The 14,668-nt window shown below is 33.6% G+C and overlaps 1 protein-coding gene across 1 annotated transcript in view; it reads right to left on the bottom strand.

Annotated features, from left to right (window-relative positions):
• Positions 1 to 681: 681 nt before the first annotated feature.
• ARL5B (ADP ribosylation factor like GTPase 5B) overlaps positions 682 to 14,668 on the bottom strand; it is a 31,900-nt gene continuing 17,913 nt past the window's right edge. The window contains exons 2-6 of the mRNA XM_027847887.1: positions 13,189 to 13,249; positions 11,471 to 11,618; positions 7,575 to 7,658; positions 6,178 to 6,329; positions 682 to 3,915 (exon numbers count right to left, since the gene is read on the bottom strand). Of these exons, the coding sequence (XP_027703688.1) occupies positions 3,867 to 3,915; positions 6,178 to 6,329; positions 7,575 to 7,658; positions 11,471 to 11,618; positions 13,189 to 13,249 (494 nt within the window). The 3' untranslated portion in view covers positions 682 to 3,866. The remainder of the gene's footprint in view (positions 3,916 to 6,177; positions 6,330 to 7,574; positions 7,659 to 11,470; positions 11,619 to 13,188; positions 13,250 to 14,668) is intronic.

Below are 14,668 nucleotides of genomic sequence, written 5' to 3'. Positions count from 1 at the left end.
TTCTTGCCTCTGAGAAGATTTTAAAGGGCACTTTAAAAGTGGATAAAAATTAAGGCTAAAATTTGAACATTTCTAGATATACTGTGCAACTCAGCCTCATGGAGTCATGTTTCACAAGGTAAATGCCAATGAACGTAACTACTCACAGGCATGAGCCCAGTTTTTCCTACTACATACACACTTCACATACAGTCAAGAGTTAGATGAGGACACTGTTAAATTAACCTCTAAAAACATTCAAAAACTGCCTAGAAATCACCATTAGTGACTTTTGTGTACTTCATATTAGGATCCTCATTTCAAAAGAACAGAACTCACTGAAATTCCTGTGTATGATCCAAAAAGGTTGTATTGTTCTCATCAACAGTCTAAGAGCCTAAAGCTATTTCGTACAAGGCTCTGTTTCCACAGGAAACAAACCATTTTCTCTTTGCATTACAGGTTCAGAAAAATGTATTATGCTGTTCAACTAAAAAGGCTATGAGCCAAGGTCAATGTTTTCAAGATACTTTCAGTAATGTAGTGAATCACAGGGGACCAGTAGTCTTTGATTCTCACAAGAACATTCAATGCATAGGAAGATCATTCTCACTAATCTTACCTTCTCACAAACGAACATGAAAAGAAAATTATTATTACACTAGTCACAATCAATTCAAGAAGTCAAAATTATTATGTAGATATTATTAAAAAGTGTTTTAATTTTGGATATAAAAGGAGTTATGTTACATTTTGGAATGCAAACTATGCCTTATGACTACAAAGGGGTCAAAAATACTTTTCCACCAGTCAGAGTGGTAGTTAATTGCTAAGACTCCTCATATGACCTTCCTTTGTTAAGGAATTGTAGGTTTTAAGATAGAAAATATGATTTTCAAAAAAAAAAAATCCCTACTCCTAACCAGTCTTCAAATGTATAAGGAAGGAAGTTTAATTATCATTTATAACAGCATATATGAATCCATGGTCAAGTATTTATTTCTTCATCCTCTACCTGAAAACAAAATATAAGTAAACTAAACATGCTTTCATGGATTTTGTGAGACTCTCAATTCCCTTTTCCACTGCTTGTAAGAAGTGTCATTAGAGTAATACAGGAAGAGTACTAAAGGAATGTAAAACTCAAATCAGTTCATTTATTAGATTAAAGGGAGTTAAGCTAACTGCAAAAAATTTTTTTCTCTGTACAACCTCTAAAAAGCATAATGTGGTCATCAATCTTTAAATCTGTTTTTCTTTGAAAATATAATTTGACTAAAATATGAGTCAAGGCACTAAGCAATTATGAAGACACATCCTTCCTATTACACCGGTTCATAATAAAATGCTGGAGACTAATGATGAATTACAGTGAATGGTATGCTTACTACAGTTTTGTGCCAAAACATTCTCTTGGAGTAAAGGATAACTAAATTTTACATTACTGTGAAATAAAATATCTAATTTAGATTTTAACTCTGTAAAGTTTTGAATGAATTTCAAAGTTGAACTTTTGCCAAAGGTTGACACAGAATCTTAACAGAATTGTCATTTTCAATACCCCATTAACATGAAACAATTTCCAGCCGCAAACAACATTTTAAAATAGAACCTAGAAAATAAAAGCCATATTGTATTTCTAAAAAAATGACAACTCAGTATGGGCAGATGCTCACCAAAATATAATAAACTATTTCAAACATTTCAATGTAAAGCTGATAAAATTTTAAATCTTACAGTTTGACAGAAAGTTAAGCCAGCCAATTATCTCTTAGGCAATAAGTATACCAACTTTTCATTTAAGAATAGATATAGGTGTACTGAATATGCTGTAAAGTTTAAGAAAAAAAACTTCTTTTCCCACTGTTTACTTAGATAAATATTGTAACCAAAGTAGGAAAAAAAAACCACAGGCATGGTGTGCTTTTGCTGAAATGGTATTTACAATTTCACCCCATAAGCATGCATATCAATTTGTTTGCTTTTCCTTCCCTCTTATGGTTTTGATTATCCTAAAAATCATTTTTCCCACTACTAAGCATAAAATTCTAAGAAAAAGGTTCAAAACACACAAATTAGAAAATTAGACATTAGATGAAAATAAAAATTGATTCCTAAAGGGTGAAAACCTTCACATTGAACATTTTCAGTTCTGGTGTATGCTGTCACCAAATGGAAATCAATAAAGCATTACTAAATACAGTTTAAGTACAAGAAAGTCATGACAACTGAAAACAATAAAAAAGGATAACTGGCTTAAATTTTAAATTTAAGGATTTCAAATTTAAGAGATCAGTTTTGAATATCCACCCTAATATTCTTATGAATACTGAATCTTTTTTACCCAAACAAATTAAATACTGATGAATTAAAGTGGTGTTCTTTAATAATAAAAGTATGTATTTTGGCCTTTTTTAGTTGAGCAAAAATAACTTGAAAAAAGTAACACTGAAATTCTATATTCTCCCTCCTCAACTTAGTGTTTTGGTGTCATTTTCAAAACATTTTCATACCTACTTCTTGAAAACTTTTCATTTTTATCACTCTTTAGTAAACCAGACAACTGATGGGGTGTTACTTTTTTCCTTTTTTTAAACATTATGTGATTAATAAATGTTATCATGTTAACTGTGTATCTAAAAGCAATCTGATGAACACTTGCATTAATTTCAGCAGCTGCCTGGAATTTGGATAGTAGAAAATAAGGCTTTAGAATATGAAGGCCAACTACCCACATGGCAATTGTTTCAAACCTATTTTAATAAAAACCTCAAAATAGGTTTTTTAAAAGCCATATACTTTCCATGTAATGTACTGCTGGTGGTAGACATATTATTGTAGACATACATACTTTATATATGATCAATTATGAAATGGCCTATTTATTCACTTAGGCTATAATATTGCCCAGATTATACAACTTAGAGCTGTGTTGTTGCTCTTTGTACACTGAACACTTGAAAATGTTGCTGTTTATATGGCTGTCTCTGATAGTAAAACATGTTTTAAAGTGATCTGTTTTAATTTAGTGCTGGTATGCTTTCATGACTTCCTATATAAATGTGTACTAATTAATGTGGCATTTATACATGCAATGTCAGAAAGAGCTGCCAAACTTTGTATCAAACCTTCACTCTCAAATAATCTTTCATCCTGATTCAGTTTTTTGGCCAACTGTAAGATCATATATATACCCTTTCCCCAAGTCATACACATAGAAAATTAATAATAATTCTATAGGCCAAGAATAAGGAACATGAAACCTTAAAAAGTCATACTAAGAATTGAACAAATTCTTCTATGACATGCATTGAGGTGAGGATATTTACCCATTGGTAGGTAAACTGTCACAACTCTTAGGATTCCAGATATCACTCATACACATTTTTCATTGGGTTAAAATTCTGTGCACAAAGGATGGATAATATAGAAAAGGAGATAATCTTCAGACCCCCCCCAAAATATGCAAACATTAGTCTGTGATTTCTAGTGCTCTTCCAGATCAACATTTGCCTAAAAATTAATAAATGAAAAGAACTGGGCATGTTAGGTTCAGATAAATAGTATGTTTTCAATGTTACAGAAAGTATAAAACATTATGACAAATGTTTCTGGCAAGGCCATCCTCGAATGCATTAGGATAAGTAGTCAGGAGAACTCTGTTGCTGAAACACAGACACATTACGTTCATCCAACTGAGGATTAGTGCATTTTTAAAATGTTAAGAAAAATCTTATGTTCCAGTTCGGCTGCACTTGATTCAAGTGTTGCTCATAGAGGTTTGTGTTGTTATAAATTAAACATGCCGCTGCCTAAGCAGCCAAAAGTACCAGGAAATATGTTCATGTCCACAGAATAAATAGAAGCAGTCCTTCTTGAACATAAAGTTAGCTCACACCAATTCGGGAAGTCATCCATTCTAGGCCTTGGCATAACCTGAAAACAACCAGAGATAACAATGCAACTACTTTGAAAAATAAAGCTTTTTACTTAAAAACTGAGCTGATTTTTTTTAACAGTTTTTAATCCAACATTGATACTATAGCCATATTAGAACACTTTGACATTCATGTGTAAGAAATGTTAAAAAAAAAAAAAAAAAAGAATATCAGAGCGCAAGATTCACTTCAACAAAATCATGTGATTTTATTAATTCAACTTGTGAGAAATTTCCTTCAGTTTCATCTTCAAAAATAGAAGATAGAATAGCCTGCTGAATGGCTTTCTCAACAAGTTCAAATCTATTAGTTATAGCAAATAGAAAAGTCAGCAGTGCTAGCTCTGACATTGGCCTAATACTTATTGTTTGTTCAACCATAGGCAAATCACGTAACTTCTGAGTCTCCGTTTAAACTATTAATACTATTCTTGTCTTGTTATCTACAGTAATGATAACAGTAAGAGCTAGCATTTATATAGTGCTTTAAAGTCTGTAAAGAACTTTACACATTTCATTTGATCCTCATGACAACTCTATGAGACAGGTGCTATTATCCCCATTTTGCAAATGAGGAAACTGAGGCTAGAAGAGATTTAAGTAGTATGTGCTGAGTCAGACAACTATTATCTGAGGTAAGATTTGAACTTAGGTCTCCCTGACTCCATGTCTATTGCTTTTACCCACAGTGATGACAGCCGCCTCTAATATTTAAGGTAATATGAGGGACTTGTGGGCAACTCTAAAACTATAAGGTGCAGAACTGGTATAGATCCTTATTGGTGGAGTAAATCAGAGGCCACACTCCACCAAAAAAAGAAAGATGTATAAGCAACTGAGACTGAGAAATTTAATAATGCTTACGGCATAGTCTAAAAGATGTAGTTTTAGCTAAGCTCAGAAGGGTCTCAGCTCATTTCCAATTCCAGTTTGGAAGAAATGAGGTTACTCTGGGGGACTGATATGGCTTCCGGTGGGCCCTCTGGGTTGGAAAGGACTTGAAATTGACTGCTCCATACCATACCAGTACCACCAAACTCACTAGGATAACTATACTTCATCAAGGACAGGTCCCTATGGAAGGAGGATGATAAGGCATTGTGAAAACAGTTTTTAATGATGTCAAGTATTTTGTCAGTTAATAATATTATTACTAATGTAACTATGAAGTCTGCTGGTTTCATTATTATAATTCCTCTATTCCAAAGCCAGTTTTAAAGATAATTAAAAACCAGAGGATTTTAGAACTAGAAGGGACTTTAGAGACCATCTAATTCAATCCTTTTATCTGGCAGATAAGGAAATAAAAACCCCAGAGAGGTACCATGTTAGACTGACAGCAGCAGAGCCACAACTGGGACCTAGGTTTCATCTGCTCTCCTCCTGCTCCAGCAGGAAGATGCTCCAGCACTCTTTTTACAAAACCAGCCTACCTCTAGGAAAGTTCATCCAAAATAAACAGACACACACAGTAACTCATACTGCTCCTCCTCCCTAAGGAAGTGACTCAAGAGTACAGTATAAAGTGGATCTGAAAGAATAAGGAATGCTCAATCTTAGGCTACATCCAGCCTGAAGAATCCACAGGAAACCACACTGATATGACACTCTCTCCATCATTTTCTTCCAGAATAAAAATGATACAAATTAAATAACAGAAGCAAAAACTAACATATAACTCACGTGTTAAGAGGTCAGCAAGTCAGTAAACCTGTCTAAGCCATGGTTTCCTGATGTGTAAAATGGAGTTAATACCTATAGCACCTACTTCATAGAGCTCCTAGGAGGCTCAAATGGAGTAATCTATGTAACATGCTTTATAAACTTGAAAGATATATATTTGTCAATTATGAATAAAATATTTATAAACTTTATAAACTTTAAAGATATATATTTGTCAATTACGAATAAAATATTGACCTAGAATGGTATTATTATTAATTTAAGAATGACTTGGACAGCAGACAAGACTTTATGATATGAAATGTTAACTATACAGATGAGAACTGTTTCAAACTTGCTTCACTGATATACCTAAAAATAGATTTTTTTAAAGATGGGAATATTTATGGCAAGAACTACAAAAAACACCCTCATTAAATTGTTAAATGAAAATATTTGAGAAAGAATATAAAAATAACCTGCATACAAAGAGAAATAAAAGGAGTAAGATCAACAGAATGACCTGAAAGTTTAAGAAATGAGAAATTAAAATAGTAATATCATCTAGTCAGGTCTCTTTACAAAGCAGTAGTGCTTACCCTTCTCCTGTTAAAGCACAGCAAGACTGAATATGCCATGGATGATCCTTAATAGAACTAAGGGTGAGGTATTTAGAGATTTCAGCTGCCGTCATACACCCCTTCATATCTTGCTTATTTGCAAAGATGAGAACAGCAGCCTTCCGTAAATCCTACAATAAAAATATTTCTGATATTTGACATGTAACAATTAAGAAAATCTAAGAACTGATATAGGATATGATAAGTATTTATTAATAAGCTCCTATGTGTGCAGAGTACTGCGCAAGATACTGGGAGAAAGACAAAGTAATACAGAGTATCTTTTCAATTATAAAGAAATTATTCTATTTTGAAATTATCAGGTAGTTAACATTTGATTTTTTTAAACTTATTATAGCAAAATAAGTTTCACCAAATGGCCACTCTTTTTAAAGATGTTCTGAGTTAATAATGGGTAGACAATGCATTAAATTCATTTACATATGTTTAATCTTTTAATGTGTCAAAGTTCAAAGACAACATTAAACATAAGAGTAATTACTTCCACTGGAATTAATATTCTACTCTTAATACGTAGTCAAACATTTCACAAATTCCTTTGAAATTTAAAAAAATCAGTTCAAAAGCTATTTCTTTCTAAATAGCATACAATTCTGGTTTTAATCATATACCTTAGAATACTGCCTTACTGAGAAAGAAATACATAATCTATTTATTTCACTGTGTGCAAATACTGACTGATAAAGAATACAAACTAACTTGGAGACACAATAAAATTCTCAACCATAAAGCAGCTGATTATATTAAATATGCTTGTAACATTTTCCATAACAAAAGAAACACTTTAAGATTTATCCGTTTCATCAGTGGAAGTAATTACTCTCACCAAAATAGATTATAACTTCTCTACTACCTTAAGGGTAGTAGACTGTATTGTCACAGCCAAAAACATTCATTATCCAGTGGTTAACCTTCTGGAATGAGACTCTCCAAACTTAGCCTACTTTGGTCCTCAGACAAAAACAGAGTTCACTACTGGGTCCTTACTTGAAGTTGGACCTGTTGGAACTTTTAACATAATGTTATTATTAACAGTCTTTGAAAATTCAGGGTGCTATCCACGCCAGTATGTAACACTGGAGAAGGACGACATTAAAAGAGAAGAATATGAAAAGTCAATTAAAATATAAAAATCATTTATTGGATATCTATAAATTAACCTGCTTTTTTATAAATTAACCGATTATTTGTTTCTCAATTAATCATAGTGATTAATCTGTTACTTTGAGGTGCACAATTACCAAGCAATATCACATCATGCTAACCAAAACATAATTATCCAGCAAAATCAATGGAAAAAAGACAGTGTTCTATGTGACTCCTACATGAGGTCAAAAAAAAAAGTTACTTTTTACCTCATGAGCCAGCATTCTATATAGCTCTTCTCTAGTAATAGCCAGTCGTTCTCTGTCAATGCTATCAACAACCAGAATGATGAACTAGAAAGAAATTTAAAGTTTATCACTTACATAACATATGACAAATGTTCGAAAATCACTCACACACACACACAGACACACATCTAACCACTAGCATTTTTCCTTGTATTTAAATAAAAAGCTCGCAAGATTTACCATTGGTTTAACACACTGAATGAGATTTTCAATCAACTTTATAAAATCACACTAGGACTTTGGGAATGAAAGTACATGTTAGAGTGAACTTATGCATTCACAGACAGACGTATCCGATAACTACATTATTATTTCTATAACTCAAGGTTAGAACTGTGATATATTAAAAAATTTCTCCAAATCTATTATCAAGTAATAGAAATATTATTTTCATATAGTATATCACCATTATTATAGTTATTATTAATTAGCCTTATCACAAAAGATTACTTAGAATTTATAAAATGTATTTAAATATTTAAATATATTTTTTTAACAAAGACTTGAGAAAATTTATTTGTATGACTTTCAGGTTTCTCAATTCCTTAAGTATTGGGATTTTCTTGTTTGATCCTATGTCATAATATCTTTCTATGAGATGGTAACAGATAAATCTTAACAATTTTCTTCTTTCTAAAACTATCAGATAGTTATAAAATATAGCATCACCAAATTTCATTTTTGAGATGTTTTATATGACATTCTCATTTTAAAAATGTTATCAACTAACTGAAAAAATGATAAAGTTTTGAGGAGCCTCATGTGTTAATATACCTAAGGAAAGTAGAATTAGTTTTCCAATAAAGAGTAACAATTCTTTAATACACCTGATATATCACAGGGCTACTGTACAGAAAGGTCTCTGTAGATACTGTAAGTACTATATAAATGTGGGATTATTGCATAATCTTTTTTCCTCTCATCTAAATCTGCAACTTCATTTGTTTCCTCCACATTAGGCAACTCCCAGGCAGATGAACAACTATTCTACAATGACCTTACAGTGTCATCTGGAGCACAGGTTAAATATCTTCGCCCCGGGTCACAAAACCCAGATCTTCTTAATATTGAGGTCAGCTCTCTATCTCTTAGACTATACTTTCTCAATACTACCCCTATCCTCCACAAACATCAAAGAAAAAGAGAAAGACTTGAAAAGCACCTAAGGACAAAGAGATAAAGATGAAGGACAAAAAACCCAGCTAAAGACAACAGATGGCAAGAAGAGGTAAGAATTTAGTAAAACAAAATAAAGGAAATTGGTTATGGCTATTAAAGTGCTTAATAGCATTAATGAAATGAGGAGAGTAAGAAATTCATAAGGAATTTGACTGTCTCAACAACTCTATGAAGTAGAGACTCTAGCTATTACTATCCCATTTATAGGTGAGGAATTGAGGTTCAAAGAAATTAAGTCATTTGCTCATTGTCACACAGCTAATTGAGTGTCAAAGACAGAATCTAAACTCAGGTTTCTTCATCTAGGGCTCCTTCCACTACCCTTACTACTTTTCTATGTGAGTCAGAACAGGCAGGGAAGATTTAAAGGCAAGGCAGGTCTTGAATTAAGACATTAAAGAATGGAAAGTTTTTATTTAGGTACAGAAAAAGAGGAATACCATTCTTTGAAACTGGAGGTACATGATGATGAATTAGGTTAAATAACTTAACCCTGAAAGCTAGGCAAAGGAATTTAAATCTAATATGATAAATAAGAGAAAGCCACTGTAAGTTCTTTAAAAACAAAAAGGAGTAGGAAGGGCAGCTAGGTGGCACAGTAGATAGAGCACGGGTCCGGAAGTCAGGAGGACCTGAGTTCAAATCTGACCTCAGACACATAATACTCATTAGCTTTGTGACTCTGAACAAGTCATTTAACCTCACTGCCTAGCCAAAAAAAAAAAAACCATTAAAAAAAAGGAGTAATAAGGAAAATAGTGTTGTAGGAAGATGGCAATTTCAACCAGAATGGTCTCAATTAAGATAAAAAGCAGGAAAGAGAACAGTCTGACAATAGAAAATATACCAGCCAAGAAACCTCGATTTCCAGTTTTGCCACTAGAAAATTTTGTGATTTCAGGCAAGTCAATTAGCCTTCTCTCGGCCTCACTTTCCTCATTTATGAAATGATGGAGCTGGAGAAAGTGATGTCTAATGTCCAATTATAACATTCCACAAGTTTATGAGCTAGAAGGCAACTACAGTGTGATGTGATGAAAGCTTAGAATAACGTGTTTAACAATGAGAATGGAAAAAGTGAGAATTCAATCTAAGAAGGAAAGGAAAAATGATATTTAGTGTCTGAATTTATATAAGGGACAAAGGAGGAATCAGATAATTCATTAAGTCATATAAAAAATCTCTCCAATAATAATAAAATTAGCAGTTGTTATCATTATTATTCTAGATAAATATTATTTTAACAAAAGACAAATAGAGACACTGGATGACACGTCAATGTAAAAGGAGGAATGGCTGACATACAAGTATACAGAGAGTATTTGGGGACTACTGAAAGCACTAGGAGATAAGCCAAACTCAGGGTCATAAAGATTTTGTATATTATGTTAATGTGTTGGCAATAAAGGTCAAGATATGTGTTGGAGTGAATTATCTTTAATATTCTTGACATCTGTAGACACATATTACCCATTTAAAAAGCCCTCTGTGACAGGAGGTGACATAGTAACAAACAATCTCTATGTCTGAGAGCTGAATACACACTACATTCAAAAATCTTTCAGAGCTTCAGCAATTTCAAAAATTACCCTTTGAAACGCTTTGATGGCTTTCTTAACACAACACTGATCAGCTGTAGTCAACTTTGACCTATTCATCAAAGGCACCTTTATGACTGCACTGTGTTCTCTTCCCAGCTGGAGATACTTTTGTGCTCTGGATAAAAGCACCAGCTGCTGAGCTTTTTAAACAGTGTTATATTCCAAAAACTTTTGTTCTTCTCCTACTCCCTTTACAACATCTGCCAGTGTGTCAAAATTTCACTTGACAGTAGAAATAGAAATTAAGCCACCCTGTAGTTAAGGCTTTTGCTTAGTTCCCTCTCAGTATGAATACACATACATTTTGTAGTAAATACATGTATTGTTAAGAAAAGGCCTTAGCACAAAAAAGGAACTAATATAAATATTCTTGACTTCACTTTGAAAGATCTCTAGTTACAGTTCCTTCTTTATATAGGAAAATACTATGGGTGACAACAGTGCACTTAGTCTTAAAGAGCCAACTCATTACCCCACCTAATAAAATTCTAAGCCTAATTACAAATGAACAACCTGGAAAACGGAAATACTTATTTCCCACACTACAATTAGGCACTAAAGTGGACTTTCACTACTATTTAATTTTTATTAATAATGTCCTTTATGTCTCTAAGTCTTCGAGCTGACCCCAAATGTATTTATTTAAAAGGGCCTTAAACATCAGCTACCTTCCAACCCTAACATTCCATGAGTCTATGAACTAGAAAGCAACAGCAGTAAGTATAGTGTGATGTGAAGAAAGCCTGGTAAGGTATTAACAAGAATGGAAAGAAAGGCTTGAATCTGAGAGGCAATGAAAAAGAAAAAGAAAAATAGGAGGCAGCTAGGTAGTGCACTGCTAGGTGATAAAGCACTGGCCCTGAAGTCAGGAGGATCTGAGTTCAAATCCAGCCTCAGACCAAACACCTGATACTTACTAGTTGTGTGACCCTGGGCAAGTCACTTAACCCCAATTGCCTTGAAAAAAGAAAAAGAATATTTGGTGCTTGGATATGAGGATCCTCTAAACCTACATTATTGTCTAGTCTGTCAAATATTTGGGTTTGCTATTTTGTGTGGTGTGACTTTTTAATATACCTCTGTGTTAGAGTAATAAGTATTCCATGATGACCGCAGCGACTCTTGACCACCAATATCCCACATAAGAAAATGGGTGTTCTTCACAACTATTTCCTCAACATTGCTTCCTATAGTTGGAGAGGTATGGACCACTTCATTCATTAAGCTATGGGAAGAGAGAGATACAAGCTATTTAGTAAAGCTTTTTGGTCAGAGGCATACAACAGGTTTGTTATTTTGAAAATTACTTTAATGTGGGTCAATGAGCTACTCCTCAAAGTTTAGGGTACAGTCCTTGATCAATCTTTTAAAATATTAATTACAATACTATGTTTCTTTAAGGTTATTTGATTTTCCCTATGTCACAACTACATGATCAATGATTAGTAAGCATCAGGTAGGGCAAGTAGAACTCCTGAGTTTTCTACATCTCTTCAAACTTATTTCAAAGTTTCAACAATAATAAAGACTTTTAAAAAGTTTAGATTATTACATTAAAATACCTGAAGACTAAGAAATCATTTACTTTAGAATAATTATTCCCTATTAAGTGCTATCCATAAGCTGCTTTCAGCAAAAATGTAGCTCAAGAAGCATGTTACAATGAAGGGCAGTCAGATGCAGGCCCTGACACGAAGGCAGGTATTCTAGACTTTAGTTCTTGCCCTGCCACTATTGTGAACTGTATCCCCTTGGACAAAAATCTTCAAAATGCTGGGCTTCATTGTGCAACATTATAAAATGAGGAGGCTGAATCTGATGATCACTAAAGTTCCTTGTAGCACTGAAATTCTACAACTCTGAAAACTGTTTTAGAGGACAAGTGAAGGGAGATTTAAATGGTCAGGCTGACAGTGAACTGATGACGATGGAGGAGCTAAGAAGGCAAAGTTGGCAGATCCACACTAATACATGACATCTATTTGTTAAATGCCTACAACATGAAACACAGTAATTAATTTCACAAGGATTACTATTTCATTGACAGTGAAAGGAAAATGGAGGTTATTTTGAGAAATGGATTTGATGGAGTGTTCCAATTCCTTCAAGATTAAGTATAAAAATTCATCCACTGAAACATTTTCAACCTCTACTTTATAAGCAAGAGTGATCCTGATCTGAATCTCTCTTCAGTAAATATTCCTATGTCATAAGAGCCATAATCAGTTAGAAAGTTTTAAGTACTTACTTTAATGATGCTTTCCACCTATGGTGGGGGGGTAGCCTGGCTACTACACCTATGAACCTCACAAGACTGCTAGGAGGATCACAAAATACTATAGAAATGTGAGGAGTTATCTACTTTTTACTTTGAGCCAGTACTTTGTGTCAGACATTCCCTGAGATACACAGCTGTATGCTTCATCAGTTTTACACTATTTTTACAAACCTCAAAAAGGAACAAGAATCCTCAAGGGCAAAAAGGCTCTGATTTATTTCATGCTTTTGAGATATTTCAGATCTGGCAAAATAAAGTCTATATGCAATGACATCTTTTCAAATATTTTAGATCAGTAGTGTCAAATTTAAATAGAAATGGAGGGCTGCACATTGACTTAGATGAGCACAAATTAACATTATCAATGGTGTACTATATTTTTATTTATTGTTAAACATTTCCCAATTACATTTTAACCTAGTTTGACATTTGTTTTAAATTGTATAACAGGTATCTCAATTTTTATTGTTTATACAAAAAAATATACAATTAAAACAGTTTGAATAGCCATACTTACAATTGATAGAGAATGGTGGTTTTCCCTGCATTATCCAATCCCACTATTATTACTTTGTGTTCTAAAAAAAAAAAAAAAAAAAAGCAAACCACAAGCATTAAAACTTCTGTAGACTACAAAAACATTATTGTCAAAAACTTTTATTTTAATTAATGAGAGATAATCACTGGTCACTTATTTCTATACAATTAAAAGAGATGGAAAAGGAAGGAAGGGAGGATCTCAATTTACTATGCTTTTTGAGGTACTCTAAGACGCAAGATAATAGTATTTCACTGAGCAGTAAGAAGAAACCCCTAACCTCACTATTGATGTGTGGTACAGCGTATACTGTGGTTGTTGTTTAGTCACTTCAGTCAGGACTCTGTTTGGGGTATTCTTGGTAAAGATACTGGAGTGGTTTGCCATTTCCTACAGCAGCTTATTTTACAGATGAGAAAGCTAAGGTAAACAGGGTTAAGTGACTTGCCTGGGGTCACACAGCTAGTAAGTGCCTGGGGCCAGATTTGAACTCGAGGATTAGTCTTCTGACTGTAGGCTGGCATTCAAATGTACCACCTCGAGGCCCGACAGTAGTATATAAAACTCCCCATTTCTAAAACTTGATTATAGGGTTTCATTTACTTTTATCCCTATTAATTTTTTTTAGCTTAGATTCATTTAGTTATCTTAGCCTGTAAAATCTTTTTGAACCCTGATTCTGACAAGCATGCCCTCCTTTATTCAAATCAATGATAAATAAGACAAAGGACAGATTCCTGCAGGCACTCTGTTAGAAACCTGACAGCATTCATTAATCACCACTCTTTGGGTTTGGTCACTCAACCAAATCTACCTAACAGAGCCATAACACTAGCCCATATCTCTCCATTTTTGTGGAGAAGGATATCGTGAGACTATGTCAAATGACTTGCGGAAATGCTGATGTTATGTATCAATAACATTCCCCTAATCTCTCAGTTGACTTACTTGGTCAAGAAAGGAAATGAGATTTAAATCTGGTATTTTCAATTGAGATACAATCTGGCATGGCAGAAAGAGGTAGTCTCAAAACCAACAGACCTGTGGTTCAGTCTTCCACCTCTTCTTATACCAATTGGCTACGTGAGCCTGGTAAGTTACTGAACCTCTTGGTGTTCAAGGCAACTCTCTAGGACTGTAAGTTACAGAGAGATTGCCAAACTGCATTGACTGAGGCAGTTTCTGCATCTGGGAGTTCACTAAACTAATGAAAGCACTACTCCCTAGCCCTAGATTTTTTTTTCCAAGATAGATTATAGAATAATTCCTCCAGAACAGGTATCCAGTACCATTTCTTCTCTTTGAACTGAAAAACTCCCCACTACATCCCATTTAAAACTGCACTAAATGTTCATCAGTCATTCAACAAGTATTTATCAAAGCTCACTTACATTGCTTATACAGCTTACTTTAAGTACAAATATCTGATCTCCTCTGCAAAGATCCCTTTCCTCTCTCA

The sequence above is a fragment of the Vombatus ursinus genome, unplaced genomic scaffold (genome assembly GCF_900497805.2).
Source record: "Vombatus ursinus unplaced genomic scaffold, bare-nosed wombat genome assembly UNPS02005459.1, whole genome shotgun sequence".
NCBI lineage: Eukaryota > Metazoa > Chordata > Mammalia > Diprotodontia > Vombatidae > Vombatus > Vombatus ursinus.
Note: the sequence above shows the minus strand (reverse complement) of the source record. Positions and strands in the feature narration are given on the sequence as shown.